Below are 16,067 nucleotides of genomic sequence, written 5' to 3' on the forward strand. Positions count from 1 at the left end.
TTTTCTCAGAAACGGGTACCGCCCACCCAGCCTGTTCTGCAGGAAGGAAAGTGGCACCATTCCCGACAGCCTCGTGGTCAGGTCATTACCAAGCCATGCCCACACGTCCCCTGACTATCCGAATTCTTCCACCGCCCCAGTACCGTCCCCAGGGCCACGCCCCGGGCCCACACGGACTTTGCAGACTCCTCCTGCCTGGCCTCCCCGCTCCCGCTTGACCCAGGCCCTCCCTTCTGCATACTGTAGTCTAAGTAGTGTTGGGCATAATCTTACCCGATCTGACGATGCCCTCCTTCAAAAGGCTTCTGCTCAGCGCTTCTGAGTGGCAGCGTAAAGACCTCGGGAGAACTCCCCCTCCATTAAAGCAGTAGCAGCACTGGGAAGAATTGTCACAGTCAGTGTTTTCAGAAGGCTGCAAATCTGTCGGAGGTCTGCAAGATCTAGTAAGCACCTACTTAAGAAAAATGGCGGAACCTTTAGAGAACTCTGTGGCGTTTTAACTGACCCTGTTTCGCTCTCCCCTCTCCAGTCCACAGTAACTTTGAAAACCAACCGCCTCACAACTATGATGACTATAAAAACCAGCTGCCAGAGAGAGCAGAACAGGCTCGGTGCTGCCCCAAATCTCTGTCCTCAGCACTGTCGCTGTGTGAACTGTCTGGTGGCTCCTCAGAAAGCTCCGTTCTGAGGACTTGTCTGTGTGTGGGCTCGCTTGGAGCGCATTCTGTTCCCGGTCCCAAGGAAGTTTGTCCAAACCAACAAACAAACACAAAGTCAGTAGCAGTTGTTTAACATCACAGCTACCTCAACTAGTAAGACCAGTTGAGGCTAACAGGAGGACTGACCACAGTCATAAAAGCACTGGGGACTGAGATGTCACCTGGGGGCTGAAGATTCCAGCACATTCCTGCAAGTCTAGAGAACCGCACACGTCTAGGGCTGTACACCTGCCGAGGAAGATGCAGACGGCTCCATCTCCCAGCTTGGGCTGACTCGAATGCTGTGCAAGCAGACTGGGAAGGCTAAGACGACTCGTAACCTGCCTGCCCCTCATCCAGGGCTGGCCTGAAGAGTTACAGCGTTTTAAGGAAATCTGTCACGCAGTTAGCCTTTCTCTCTGCTAAGAAAGGACTTGATTGGCCATGTGTGACAAAGAATATAGACGTTCTACAGTTTGTACAGATAAGTCATTAGACAAGAATAGGTGGATCTGACTTGCAGACTTGCCATGTCATACTACTCAGATTGTCTGGTTTTCCACAAAATACAGGAGACAAGCAAGTAAGTCCACCCATAGGGGAGAAGGACAGGATGTGCCAAATGGAGTTAGAGGTAAAGCTTTCTACATGTCATTGAAATTACGGGTGTTTTCAAGGGTGCTAAAATTTCAGGTCTAATGAAATTTTGCAGAAATGCTTTTTTTTAACCTAGTGTGCAGTCTCCCTTTATTTCTTCCATCCTTACCCTTCCTAGGCTGTAGTGACCACTGTTCTACCCTCTGCTTTTACAAAATAAACGTTTTAGCTATTATGTATGAGTGTGAACATATGGTAGTTGTCTTTTTCTATGCCTAGCTTATTTCACTAGATAGCAGCTCCTAGCTGGGCACGTTGACACAGCCTGTGTAACCCCAGCACTTGAGAAGGCTGAGGAAGGGAGACTGCCAGTTCAAGTCCAGCCTAGTAGCAGCAACATAGTGAGACCTGTCTCAAAATTTAGAAAGTATTTTTGGTTCTGTATGAATTTTAGGATTGTTCTCTCTAGGGTTTTTTTGCTATATAGCCCAGGCGTGTGCCACCACACCCAGCTTGTTTTCTCTAGTTCTGTGAGGAATGTTGGTATTTTCACTAGGACTGCATTAGATCTGTGTATCAGTTTTGGAAGTATAGCCCTTTTGACTATGTTTATTCTTCCTATGAAAGATTGGGGGGATAAGAGAAGCAAAATAGCAAAAGGAATCCTGGGTTAACAAGAGCAAAGCTTGAAACATCACAGTTTTGAACTTGAAGTTACATTACAAAGCTACAGTGGCAAAGACAGCATGATACTGGAACAAAAACAGATCTGAGGATCAGTGGAACAGAATAGAGGATGCAGGAACAACCCCAAGCACATTCAGCTATCTGGTCTTTGGCAGAGGGACCAAAAGCATTCACTGGTGTAAAGACAGCCTCTTTAGTAATGGTGCTGGGAAAACTGGCATCCACATGCAGAAGATTGAATCTAGACCCACATCACTCACCATATACTAAAGTTAAAACTGAGCAAAGGTTTAAATGTTAAAACAGAAACATTTGGGGCCGAGGATTTAGCTCAGTGGTTCTGCCGCCTGCTCTCCAAGTGCAAGGACCCAAGTTCGATCCCCGGTACCAAAAAAAAAAAAACCAGAAACAATCTGCTAGAAGATAAAATAGATAAAACTCTTGAAGACAGGCGCAGGCAAGGTCTTTCTGAACAAAACTCCAGTTGTATGAGAAATAGTACCAAGAATCAACAAATAGGACCATATCAAATTAAAAAGCTTCTGTACAGCAAAACAACCAACCAACAAAATGAGACAACCTATGGACTGGGGAAAAAATTTTTTGCCAGCTATTCATCAGACAGAGTACTAACATCTATAGTATATAAAGAACTCAAAAAACTTAGGCACTCCCAGTTTTAAAGTCCCAGTCAAAAAATGTGCAAGTGAAGTAAGTCCTCAGAAGTACGACAAATGGCCAATAAATACATGAGAAAATGTTCAACATCTCTGCTCATTAGAGAAATGCAAATTTAAAAAACTGAGATTTTGTCTTACTAAAAAAAATGTCTCTAATCAAGAAATAATAACAAACGCTGGCAAAGCTGTGGAGAAAAGAAACCTTTCTACCTTATTGGTAGGAGTGTAAACTAGTGCTGCCATTCAGAAATCAGCATGGAGTTTCCTCAAAGAACTAGAACTAGAAATTCCATTCCCAAAAGAGTTAAACAGACGTCATACCACAGTGATGCATGCATACTCATATTCACAGCAGCGCAATTCATGATAGCTAAATCGTGGAACCAGCCTATATGTCCATGAACAGATGAATCAATTAGGGCTGGGGATTTAGCTCAGTGGTTTCGCCGCCTGCTGGGCAAGCACGAGGACCCGAGTTTGGTCCCCGGTACCAAAAAAAAAAAAAAAAACTATCAGATGAATCGATAAAGAAAATGTATTTGTACACAATGGAGTATTACTCTGCCGTAAAAAAGGGTAAGCTTGAGTCATTTGTGGGGAAATGGAGGCATCTTGAGACCATAATGCTAAGTGAAATAAATCTGGCACACAAGCTTAAATATTGCATGTTTATTTCTTAATTGAAGGCCAACATTGAACCTAGCCATTGAATTTGATTCAGTTCTCCTCCAGTTCACTTTGCAACCAGAATTGTGGAACGAATTAAGTTCATGAACTGAAGTACCACTGTATTAATACCTTGAAATATTTCTTTTAGGGTTTTTTTTCCTGGTAGTTTCAGGTCTTACATAAATTAGCTTGTTTTTAATTCAGACTAGATTATTTGAGGTTAAAGTATTCATTGTAACCTGCAGAACATCCACTAAGAACATAATTTAATAAAAAAATGGAAAAAAAAATTAAAATGGTATACTAGAAAAACAACAATTTAACATGCAGGCAATAATAGGAGAAAGGAACGGAAAAAGACATAATGCACACAAAACAAATAGCAAACACCAGACAAAAATTCTATGTTATTAGATGTAAATGTTATTAGATGTAAATGAACTAAACACTAATTAGAAGGCAGATATTGGCAAAATAGTATATTAAAGAAAAATCATAGTCCAACTACATGCTGTCTGTAAGACACATACTTGAGATTCAAATGCATTGAAAGCTAAAGGAAACAAAAGCCATACCGTGCAACCAGTAGTCAAGAGAGGTAAAAAGGCTATACTAATAATAGAAAAAACAGACGTTATAATAAAAGATGTAATTAGAGATCCAGGGGGACATCTTATAATCATGATTCAGAAGAAATAGGAGACTTTTTTTCACTGTTCTTTGAGACGGGGGTCTTGCCCAGGCTGGCTGGGAGCTCTTGGGCTCCAGTGGTCCACCCACCTCCGCCTGCTGGTGCGGGGCCTGCAGAGCTGCACCACCTGGTGCGGGGGAAACAGTGTTAGAGCTAACGTCATCCTCCAGCAGAGCCCTAATTACCAGAGGCCAAAATCTGACCCTGAAAAAGAAATGGGAGTTAAACAGTCATGGCTGTAGACTTCAGTACTGAACTTTGGAGGATTGGTCTAACCCTAGGCAGAAGGTGAATGAGTGAGAAGACTTGAGTGACAAAGCACCTGGATGTCCCACAGTGGCAAAAGTTGTATTGTCAAGTCCACACTTGCTGTAATAAAACAAGCCTCCAGAAATGTGCGGAGAATGAAATCATGAGTAAGAAGCATATTCTGTAATCACAACAGAATATTAGAAATCAGAAACAAAAAGGGAAATTCGCAATTGTGTGGAAACAGCACATCCATAAATAAATAAGTGGTGGGTCAGAGAAGACATTGGAAAACATTCTGAGATTAACAAGAATAAAACACACCGTACCAAAATCAGAACACTGCTGAGGTAGTGATGGCTTCAGGGGAAATGTGTGGCTATGAGCAATTATATTAAAAAACAAGAAAGCTCTCAAATCAGTAACATGACATTTCACCTTAAACTAAATACAGAAAAGGAAACCAAACCCAGGACAAGCAGGAAGAAGAAAATAATATAGGTTAGGGTAGAAATAAGTGACCGCAGAAGAGAAAAACTAAGGAAAAAAATCAAATCAAAAATTTTACTTGGACAAAATCAATAAAAGGGTTAAATCTTTGGCTGGATTTGATATTACACATTAAGAAAATGAGAAATGATCTGGCATGGTGGCACAAGTCTGTAATCCCAGCACTCAGGAGGCTGAAGCAGAAGGATCGCTTTAAGTTCAAGGGCAACCTGGGCTATTTAGCAAGACCTTGTCTCAAAAAAAAAAAAAGAAAAAAAAATCGGAAATGGTCACATCACTCCTGACCTTGCAGAAAAAAGAAGGTTATCTTGGAATTCTGTGAACACCCTTTTGTAACATATCAGATGACCTAGGTAAGATGAATAAATAACCAGAACTATTACCAAGTAAGTAATTTGAAGTAATGACTTTAAAAGTCTCATCAGGAAAAGCCCTGGCCCAGATGGCTTTATTAGCCTTAAAAATGTATGAAGAATTGATACCAACCAATCCTCCATAGACTTTTCTGAAAAACAGAAAAGGAAAAAACACTTCTCATCTGATTCCATAGATGCAGTTGTCTTGATGTTAAAACTAGATGAAGAGATTGCAAAAACTGAAAACCAAGGGCCCAGTATCCCTTCTTTGTTAGTCCACTTTCCCATCACCATGAGATGATACCTGATACCAACACGTAAAGAAGGAGAGGTTAATTTGCTCATGGTTTCTGGGATTCAGTCCATGACCAGCTGGTTTCAAGACAGGAACATGGTGGAGCAAGCCTGCTTCGTTCATGGTGGCCAGGAAGCAGTGCAGGTGAACGGTGCCAGAGAAGAAGGGGCGAGACACCATCCGTGACCTGTCCACATATGCCAGGGCAGTACGGAACAAACACCTGCACGTGCTTTGCTAATCTGCTAGATATCTCCTGATCCAACAGAGGTGACGTATCAGGACTAATGGTCACACCTGCACACAGACATACAAATCTTCAACAGAGTACAAGCAAGCCAAATCCAGCAACGTTTAAAAGGCTTATACACCGTAACTTACTAGACTTCACCTCAGAATACAAAGTTGGTTTACCATTGTCACGTAGTAGACAGTCTGATCTTTGATAGATGGATAAATTGGAAAATGTACTTTACTGTGGTAATGAGTAATTTTTACAATTGGTAATTAGTTTTAGTACAGGTTGTATGACGCTGTTTCTAATGCTTCTCAGTCCTGTGTATAAATAGGTTCTGATTTGCTTGGTCTGGATTGGGCCTACTAGATGCTGAGGGTACAGCCAGTTCCAGGCAGTAGTGGAGTGGTGGGCGCATGAGCCACACCTGAGGCAGCAAGGCTTATTCTGAAGATGCATGTAGGACTGAGTACACCTTGTTTTTCATTGTGACTATTAGGATAGAAGAAGCTAAAGAACATTTCCTCCTGAGTCAGGAACCTGAGCCAAACTCAAGGCACTCGCTGTACATCTTATTAGCTTGACCCTGCACTTTCTGGAGCATGTTTCTAGTAAGAACGTTTAGAGATTATATTACTGTGAACTAATTACATTTTAGGATACCCTTTTACCGTACTTGTGAAAGATAACAGCTCTCTCGTTCACTAATTCATCACAGACACATGGCTGCTGAATAATGCTTAGCTATATCAGAAAGCAGATACCCTTATGTGCTATGTCAGACAAAGGCTAGCCAGTTCATTTCTCCTTTCCTGTTTGTTGCTGGTGTATAAATGGACATTTGATCTGCAGGGGAGGTGAGGGTCTCTATGTTGCCCAGGCTGGCCTCGAACTCCATGGCTCCTAACCAGCTGCAAACACAGGCTTACACTAGTGCACCTGGCTAGGTCAGTTGATTTTTTTTTTTTTTTTTTTAATGTTGCTCTTGTATCCTGTGATCTTGCTATACTTGAGTTCCAGAAGTTTTGTAGATCCTTAGAAACTTTCTGACATGGATCATGATGTCACCTGCAAAAAGAGCTAAGTTTATTTTTTCCTTCGGTTTGTATTCTTTTTATGTGTTTGTTTCAGACAGGGTCTCACTATTTAGCCCAGGCTGGCCTCAAACTCATGGCAGTCCTCCTGCCTCAACCTCCTGAGTGCTGGGATTTCAGGTGGGCACCACCATGCCTGGCTCTTACTTTATTTCTCTGGCTAGAACTTCTACTGCTTTGCTTAATAGCTGTGTTAAGAGTGGATATTCTTGTTTGTTGCTGATCTTAGAAGATAAAGCGTTTATGTGCCATGAAGTGTGCCAGCTATAGGCTTTCTTGTAAATACACTATCAAATTGAGAGAGTTCTTTCTCTTTCTAGTTACTTTTTCTCCCCTCCCTCCCCTTCTGTTCCCCTCTGGCTCTCCCTTCTTTTGTCTTGAGTGGTTACTGAATTTCATCCTTTTCTGCATCCATTAATGTGGCCCACGGTCTTTCTTTAGCCTGTTAAAGGGTGGTATGTGATATGTGAAATACCACATATGACATTGTGACACTGTTTAGTTTTCAAATATTGATTAGCCTTCCTTGTATCTCTGGACTAAACACAATCTTGCGTGAGTTTTGTCAGTTTTATTGATCTTTTCAAAAAACTAGCTTTTTGTCTCATTGATTTTCAGTTTTTAAAAAATTTTATTTCTGCACTATTATTTTTTTTCTTCTGGTTACCATCAGTATAATTTGTCCTTAAGTTATGAAATTAGGTTGCTACTTTGAAACTTTTCCTCTTTTTTTTTTTTTTGGTACCGGGGAGCGAACTCGGGTCCTTGTGCTTGTGAGGCAGGTGGTGGAACCACTGAGCTAAATCCCCGGCCCAGAAGGTTAATCATTTAAAAATATAAGGATAGATCAATAGCTAGTGCTACCCATTCTTAATGTTCCTAGTTTTAAGGGAAACGGGGTTTTCTGCATCTATATCATATAATAGAAGATACCTGGTAGACGTAGAGTTGGCTGCCTTTGAGCAGAAGTAGGACTGGTGTTTTCAATTGAGGTATAAGGTTATGTCGTAACCACAGTCATAATAATGACAGCAGTAAACAGCATTCCTCACTGAGCCCCGATGCACACTCTGCTTACTGTGTTTGGGGAGACAAACAAGGCTCAGCATTCTGTATGAATTACCTCATTCAACCCAGCTGTCAGCTAAGGTCCCATTGTTCTCAGGATTTCTCAGGCACAGACATTGTGTACCTAGAGGCGAAAGCCAGGTACCTGGACTCTTAGAGCCCACACCCTACCACAGGCTGCATGCCGCCCGGTTGAATGGCAGTAATGCAAGTGAGATTCTGTGAGGATTTGAGCAGGCACTTCCAGATCATGGTGCTGAAGGCCGAGCTTCTGACTTGAGAGTAACAATTTGCTGGCAGTATTTTGAGGAGTAGCGTAAGAGACACTTGAGACAGCCTGATGTGTGCTCTGTCCTGTTGCTCACTGTCATAGCCCTGCACACAGAGCAACTTCCCTGAGGTCACGCTCCTTGTGAGTGATAGACACGGAATTCAGACTCAGGCAGTCCGATTCCAGAAGCTGTTCCCCAAGTCCGTCTGGTACATGCTAGGCAGATGTGGCCCTGCCTCCCTGAGCAGACGTAGAACACAAATAACGAGTGAGCAGTGGGAGAGGACTGTCTGGAAGGGTAGGGCCTGCCTTAAACTGAGGGGTCAGGGAAGCCTCTTCGGGGAATTCCAGCCGAGGCCTGGAGCCAGACAGGCAGAGCCTTCTGTCCAGAGCAAGCAGGATTAGCACAGGCCTTAAGGTGAGGTCGGTGCCTTTGTCAAGGTCGGGATTCCTGAGTGGAGAGTGGAAGGGCACTGTGTCCTAAGGCTGCAGGCATCAGGCAGAGCCTTCTAAGCCCTGGTTTTCATGCTGACTCCACTGGAGAGCCAGTGGAAGGTTTAATTGGACCAAGTGACATCTGTGACTTTAAAGCATCACTGGTTCCTGCAGGGGAGTGGAGAGAGCCCAGGGAAGCGCTACGACTTGGGGAAGACGATACAGGCCACACTTCCAGAGTACTTCCTGTGATGCACTGTCCTAAGCTTTCTGCGTGTATCCTGTTGGTCTTCCCAGTAGCCTCTGAGGTGGGCACTGTGCCTTACCCGTGTACAGATGATAGCAAGTGGTAGGGCTGAGATTTGCACACAGCCAGTCTGGTGCAGAGGTTCTGCCTTTAACCCTCTGCCCCGTTGCCACAGGAAACGGAGTCCCTCCATTCTGCACCTCCACTCCTTCGGCATCAACAGTAGCTGCAGTGAGGAGGGAAGGAGCTGCAGAGCCACTTGTACAGTCCTTTCTCTGCCTCACTGTTGTGTGTGCAGGCTCCTGCAGGGTCTGTCTTCAGTCCGCGTTTCCTCATCTTCATTGGCAGGCTCTTCCATCTCACTCTGACTTTGGGGACCATCCTTCACCCCAAGGTGATCTTCACTCCTGTGGCTTCCTTGCTTGGGGTCCCTCTGCCTTGCAAGGCGGAGCCCCAGCTCCTCTTCCTTGCTGCCGCCCTGTGTGGTCAGCGACGGCACCAGTCCGCTGGGAGCTCACCTCATCTTAGGCGGTGCTCAGTTGCCCCTTGGGGCATACATTAACGTCCTGTGAGTTCTTCAGTGAAAGAGGTGGGCCCTTTTTAACAAACATTCCTGACAGGTTCGATTTGGTGGTTTATTTCTTTAGCTAACATTTATTGTTTGCTTTTGCTCAGCACTGAGTTCTCTGGGTATTTTACAGACAAGGAAATGGGTTCAAATAGATTAAATACTTTATCCATGCTCACACAGCCTGTAAGAAGAGTAGGAGTTAGAGTCCAAATACAAAACTGCTCTTAGCTACTCTGTGGATACACTAGCAAAGAATTTCTGCCAGGCATGGAGGTGCACACCTATAATCCTAGCACTGAGGAGGCTGAGGCAGGAGGATCACCGAGAGTTTGAGGCCAGCCTGGGTACACAGCGATATCCATTTTCAAAAACCAAAACAAACAATTTCCCCAGTATGCAGTGTTTCAGACTCTAAAACACAGAAATTATGCCTCAAACTGGTGTGGGTCCATAGGGTTAAGGAAGACGCCTGAACGTGAGCTTCTGTCCCACTGAATGGTTTACTCAGCTCCAGCTGATGACCACGTGTCACTAGATGGCATAGGGATGATCATGACCTTCTGACATGAGGGCACAGTCATAACCTAGTGTTTTGGTTATTGTCCACCAAGTAATATGTAGTGCATGGTCGTCGCTGCTCTCTGCCAGCCGGGCTGGGCACCACTGGGCCCTGTCACTAGAGCCGAGACCAGGACATACGTGGAGTGTCATCTCCTGGGAGGGGATCGAGGCAGAGTTAAAATGGGGATGGTGCTGGTGGCATGTGGCCCTGTGAGTCTGTGCTGAGACCACGAAGCAGGGCCCTGTGTGGCCTGCAGGTCTCCTGGGAAGTGAGTTGAGGCTAAGACTGGGGTAGTAAATAGCAAGCCATGGGCAGATCCGTGAGAAGTGAGTTCCTGGCAGGGCCAGGCTATCTAGGCCCTGCGGACCCAGTCAGGGGCCTCAGGTTTTATCCTCAGAGGAAGTAAAAGCTACAGAAAAGTTCAGATGCCAGTCATGTCACAAATACAGTCGGAGCTTTCTTCTCTGGGCCTGGGTGATGCAGGGCAAGGTATTTTCTCCCAAATGAGCCTGCAGAGGTTTTCATTTATTTCATTCGTAAATCATTACATGAATGGGGAGGGAGATAATGGGATTGAAAATGAGCAAGATATGTTAAATGTATGTACCAGTTCCCAAATGAGCCTCACCACTCTGTATCAGTAACATGCACTCATAAAAAAGAAACAAAAGAAATTGGGGTACACAACACAACACACTCACTCATAGATATTTTTGAAGTCCTTTTAAAAAAATCAGTATGTGAAGAGCTGTATTGGAGGTATAAGTGGTTTGAGTAGGAACCTCAGCATAGAGGGCTTTGGGGCCAGTTCTTGGTGAGTGGTAGGAATTCCAGAAAGAGAAGAGGAAAGAGTTTTTTCTCCATGCTCCAGAAGTGCCCTGACCCAAAGGCAGGATTGTGGGGAAACAGACCGGTCCTGGGGATTCCGAGAGCACCTTGGCAGAGGGACTGACGGTCCAGTGTGCTGCTGGTCGACCGGCCCGGCTTGCAGAGGAGGGTGGGGAGCCAGCGAGGGCCAGCTCCGGCCTGTTAGGAGACCTGTGCAGTGAGCAGGCCCCCAGGCCGTGCCCTCAGGCAGCGGCCCTGAGCCTGAGCCCTGAGGCCGATCCAGAGCTCTGGAAGTTATCTGGGCCTGTGTGTCCCGCAGACCCAGGTTCAGATTTGGCTGTGCCTTGTACCAGCTTGTGAAATCCCGGCGCCTGACCAGTGCCATGCAGTGCGCGATGTGTGTCTCACAGGTTGTGGGAGAACACTGAGTAAGCCTTCAGAGAGCCGCCTCCCCTTCCGAGACTGTATTTCTCTTCCCCGTGAGGTGCCAGTGAAGGAAGCACTGTGATCACCGTATTTGACACACAGGGAAACTGAAGTTCAGAGAGGTTATAGAACTTGCCCAGGGTCACGTCAATCAGAGTGAGAGTGCCCACTGAGCCCTCTGCTCAGTCCCTGCCCGCGGTACAGAGTGGCTGGCTGGGGAGGGACAGTGAGCTGAGACCCGATGTGTGAGGAGGTGCCAGGCATCTCATGAGGAAAAGTGCAGCGCTGACCGGGAGAGATTTCTGGGTCTGGTGGGGAGAAAAGGGATCTGTGAGCCCGAAGCACAGTGAACCACAGAGCGGAGTAGCGCAGGAGTGAGCAGATGTGCACCAGGAGGTGGTCATAGGTCTGAGGTTTGACTCGCAAATGCCTCTGGAGATGCGCCCAGTGGTGGGACCTGGTAGCAGCTTCTAAGGAAACACTCAGGCCACCTTGTCTGTGGTGTGGAGGAGACGGGGCCACTTCGGAGACCTCTTCCAGAGAGCATGGAGGAGCACAGGGGTCGGGCACTGCCGTCAGGCTCAGGTGATGGAGGGCAGCAGGCAGGGGTTTTAGAGTGAAGCTGATTGAACCTGGTGGTGGCCTGGATGTGATGAGGGGTAGAAGTCAGAGCTGAAAGCTGGATTTTTAGATTCCGTCACTGAGGGATGAATAGTGTCATGCACTCAGAAGGGGAAGGTTTTTGGCAACAGAGCAGGTCCACGAGGATATTCTCTTGGACACTCATTGGTATGTGATACTTCAGATGGCAGTGTCCGGCAGGGAGTTGGCTATGTGAGTCTGGACAGAGCTTGGGAGTAGTCTGGGCTGAGGATGGAAATGTGGGCATCATTGACATGTAGAAGTTTGGGATGCATGGGAAAAGGGAGATCCTGCAAAGGTTAAATGGTGTGCTGTGACACTCAAGTCCTGCTGTTGGTGAGCCAGTCTTCAGAATGGAGATACAGCGGCATAGCTACCTAACTACTTTCGCCACTGGTGGAGGTCTGTCTCCAGCAGGGGCTTTCGTTCTCATGGGACTGTGGTGTTTCTCTGTGTATATGCGCGTGTGTTCTCGTGGTAAAACCCAGTCCTTCCAGGATGCTGGCCAGGGCTTCCCCAAGCACATCATGGCCTCTTGCTCTTCAGGACAGGGCCGGCCCAAATCCAGCAGAAGAGCTGGAGCTCACGCACAGTAAAGCCTGTTCACTCACATTAGTTCCGAATCTCTAAAACTTAAGTATACCTCTAAAATGTTTCATTATTTCCAAATACATAATAAAGTTACATATTTAAGTTGCATTTTGTAAACTTTATATTAAATAATGACTTCACTTTTCTTAAGTCAGCATTTTTTCTTACATAAATCTAACTTTTCTCTGCATTTGGGTGAGAGTCGTGTGTTTATGGGTGAGCTGATTTTGAATTTATGCTTTAAAATTATTCAGAACCGTATGTACCACCTCTCTCACAAATTATTTCATTTCTTTTTGTTGCCACAATATTCCACACTCTGCTCCTGTTGCTAAGGTCCCTGGAATGTCCCAGTGCAAGAAAGGGATGTTGAACTCTTTTTTTCTTTGCACAAGACATTTTATTTAAATTATTTTGTATCCTCTAGCTTGCTTTCAATGCTTTCAAATTCAGATAATGTGAAAGTAAAAAATTTAGAAAGCTAAAATTAAAGTTGCTTTAGACTTTTATACCACGGACTCAGTTTCGTAGGGTAACATGAGCTAGATTTAAGTACACCGTGTTTCCTTCCATGGTGTGTGTGTGTGTGTGTGTGTGTGTGTGTGTGTGTGTGGTACACATGTACACATGTGTTATTTAGGAAGATGCAGTGTACTAATGAGAGATTAGGAACTGAACTTTTAGGTCACACAAGCCTGAGTCCTGATTGTGCTTCCTTCTCGTTGGGTGATATTAGACAAGTTTATTTCTTCAGAAGTAAAATGAGAGTCACATTGTAGGTCTGTGGTTGGAAATAAATGGGGTATGGCTATGGCAGTGGGAGAGGACGAGGGTAGAAGGGAGGGAGACAGGACACATCACAGCATATCCCACTAATTTGTACAATTAATATGTGTTAATCATCATAATATGGGACAGGACTTGGCAAGTCGTATTCTCGAATGTCTGCTGGTTGTCATTGTGATTATTACCAATTGCAAATGACCTTAAGTCGTTGAGGAAACTGAAGTGTTTATAGAAGTATAGATTCCTAGCCCCTTACAGAATAGAAGGTCCCTTACCCTCTTAGTTTTTTGGTTTTGTTTTTGGTACCTGGGATTGAACTTGGGACCTTTCGCTTTCGAGGCAGGTGCCGGAACCTCTGAGCTAAATCCTTGGCCCTTCCCTCTTAGTTTTACTGTACGTCTCACAAAAGTATCAGAGGAACTAGGGCAAAAAAAGAGGAGTTTTTTTATGTAAGCATCATCGTGTCAAATTCAGACTCCTATTACTTCAAAAAATCTATACACTTAATTTTTTAATTGCCTTAAAGGAGTGAGCTAGTCCTCAGAACTACCTGATAACTGACAAAGTGATAATATTTCAAACAGTCTCACTTGACATTTAGTACTATAAGAAACTACACAACCCAGTATATCATAGAGGACTAAAACTAAATGAAGAGTGTATATTTAAAGTGGTTTTAAGTACTCTTTAATTAATAAAACTAATCTGAGTTTATTTTATTAGTGAAATTGCTTATTGAGTATTTATAGACATCATGTACTTTAAACTGTAAATTATAGATGAAACACCGCCTTTTTTATATTGGACTTTTCCTTTTGAATAGTTCTTTTAGACATTTAGTCCAGAGATATAATGGAACTTGGGATAAATTACTCTGAGTTTTTTTATTTTTGAGAATTCAATGTCATGTCAAAAAACAGCTGCCATGGAAAATGGCTTATTTTATGTATACCATTGCATGGAATATAACCTTTCCCCTTCTCCCACATGTCCTATATTTAACTCAGTGTGGGCATGCTTTCAAGGAAAATAGCACATTGTTTGGCTTTTATTATTCATTAAATAACTAAGCTTAATCATAGGACTAAGCATTCTACCAGAAGCTTTCTTATGTTATCATTTTATGCAGTCAGAGGAGTTTACTGGAGTTGTAGTCTGGATGGAAGGTCTAGGGGTCATTCCTCTTCTCTTCAAGGAGGACCAAACCCAAGGCATCATTATGGATCAGAATAGAATCCCAGCTGTTGACCTGAGACAAAATACTTCATCTCTTTGTGAGTCAGTTTCTTCTTTGGTGGAGTATGGAATGGACAGAGATATCTATGTGTAGATTGTGGTGAGGATAAAATGGGTTAACAGCTCATAGAAACTGCTTAGGGCTGCTGCAGCTGCATCCCAGAATCATGTTGGGTCCTGAGATTTGAGCTTTATAGATTTATTAGATCAGTAATTTGAAATTTTCGAGATTATCATCAGTTGGCATCTTCTTAGGGCATTTTCTTCTTTCTTTTAACCATCAAGATCACCCAAGCTTGAGACCATGAAATGAAATCTTTGTGAAAGAAAGCAGATGCTAATCACTTGTTCGGGTCTTTTCTTTTCCTTCTTTAAACATGGCATTTGGTCTACTAAAACATTTGTTGAATTGAAAGGTGCTTCCGGTCTGTTTATTGCAGATATTTTAAATAGTGCCTGTAGTGTAAAATAATGTTTAAAATCATTAATTTTGACATATGTAAAGTTTAAACTTTCAGCTCTGTTCCTTAGATTTTGGTGTTTTGAGACAGGGTCTCACAGTGTAGTTCACGCTGGCCCGGAACTCACTGTCTAGCCCAAGCTGGCCTCAAACTCTGTAGTCCTCCTGCTTTGGTCTCCTGAGTGCTGGGATTACAGACAGGCACTACCATACCCAGCTGTTTCCTTGACTTTATTTATTTATTTTGCAACAGGGTCTCAGTAAATTGCTAAGTACCTGGGCTCAGAGTGGATCCTCAGTCTCACAGAGTGCTGCTGTTACAGGCTGCACCACCACACCCAGGTCTAGATTGGTTCAGGGCACGGTTGGAACTTTAGTTACTTTCAGTTTTCATGTGTGCAGATAGCTTAGTTTCACTTTTACATTTTATGTTGACTTATCTTCTGCCCAGTGCTGGTAACCAAACTGTGATTAAAGTGTGAAATGCTGAGTCTGTACTGAAGTCTGTGTGGTGGCCTCAGTGTGTAAGCAAAAGGGTTGTAGTGACCTGGAAAAAGTTTAAAAATAATTTTCTTTGTGTTACATGCTGGTAAAACCAGCAGTTTTACTGCGCAATGATACCTATGCTCCTTTTCTTAACTGGCTCATAGGACTCAGGGACCAGATGACTGGAATAGAATGGGTAATTAAATAACTAAAACGTTCGGTGATGCTGCTTTGTGAATTATTACTTTCCCATAACTTTTGGCAGAGGTCATCTAAAGTTGTTTCATTGTGCAGATATACTCATTCTTTGTATTTTAATAGATTTGTCTGTGACACCGCATCATAATTTTTGGTGCATTTTATTTTAACACTTTGGAAGGTCTTTCTGTTGACCTCCTTTGTTTCCCTCCTAATCGTGGTGTGCCACACCGGATGCTTCTGAACTGGAGTGACATTTATCCTTGTGTGCTTTATAAAAAGGCAGTTCCTTTAGAAAGACTATTCTTCCAATTGGTTCCATCTCAGTCATGGCCCGGTGAGTGAGTGATGCTCTGTTTCTTTGTTGCAGACATGCCAATATTTGGTCTCTGTCCAGCGCATGATGATTTCTACTTGGTGGTGTGTAACGACTGTAATCAGGTTGTCAAACCGCAGGCATTTCAATCACATTATGGTAAGTGCTTAACCATTTAAAAAC

General features: G+C 43.8%; 1 protein-coding gene across 12 annotated transcripts in view; it reads left to right on the top strand.

Annotated features, from left to right (window-relative positions):
• Atxn7 (ataxin 7) overlaps window positions 1–16,067 on the top strand; it is a 153,519-nt gene that overhangs the window by 70,512 nt on the left and 66,940 nt on the right. For 11 of the 12 annotated variants that reach the window (XM_087182532.1, XM_087182528.1, XM_087182530.1 and 8 more), the window contains one exon: window positions 15,939–16,043. The exons of the other annotated variant lie outside the window; for it this stretch is intronic. In XM_087182532.1, coding sequence (XP_087038658.1) covers window positions 15,939–16,043 — 105 coding nt within the window. The remainder of the gene's footprint in view (window positions 1–15,938; window positions 16,044–16,067) is intronic. 12 annotated transcript variants of the gene reach the window in all.

This window comes from Heterocephalus glaber, unplaced genomic scaffold (assembly GCF_053883595.1).
Source record: "Heterocephalus glaber isolate CG9 unplaced genomic scaffold, H.glaber_assembly_v1.0 deba00001472, whole genome shotgun sequence".
NCBI classification, from domain to species: domain Eukaryota; kingdom Metazoa; phylum Chordata; class Mammalia; order Rodentia; family Bathyergidae; genus Heterocephalus; species Heterocephalus glaber.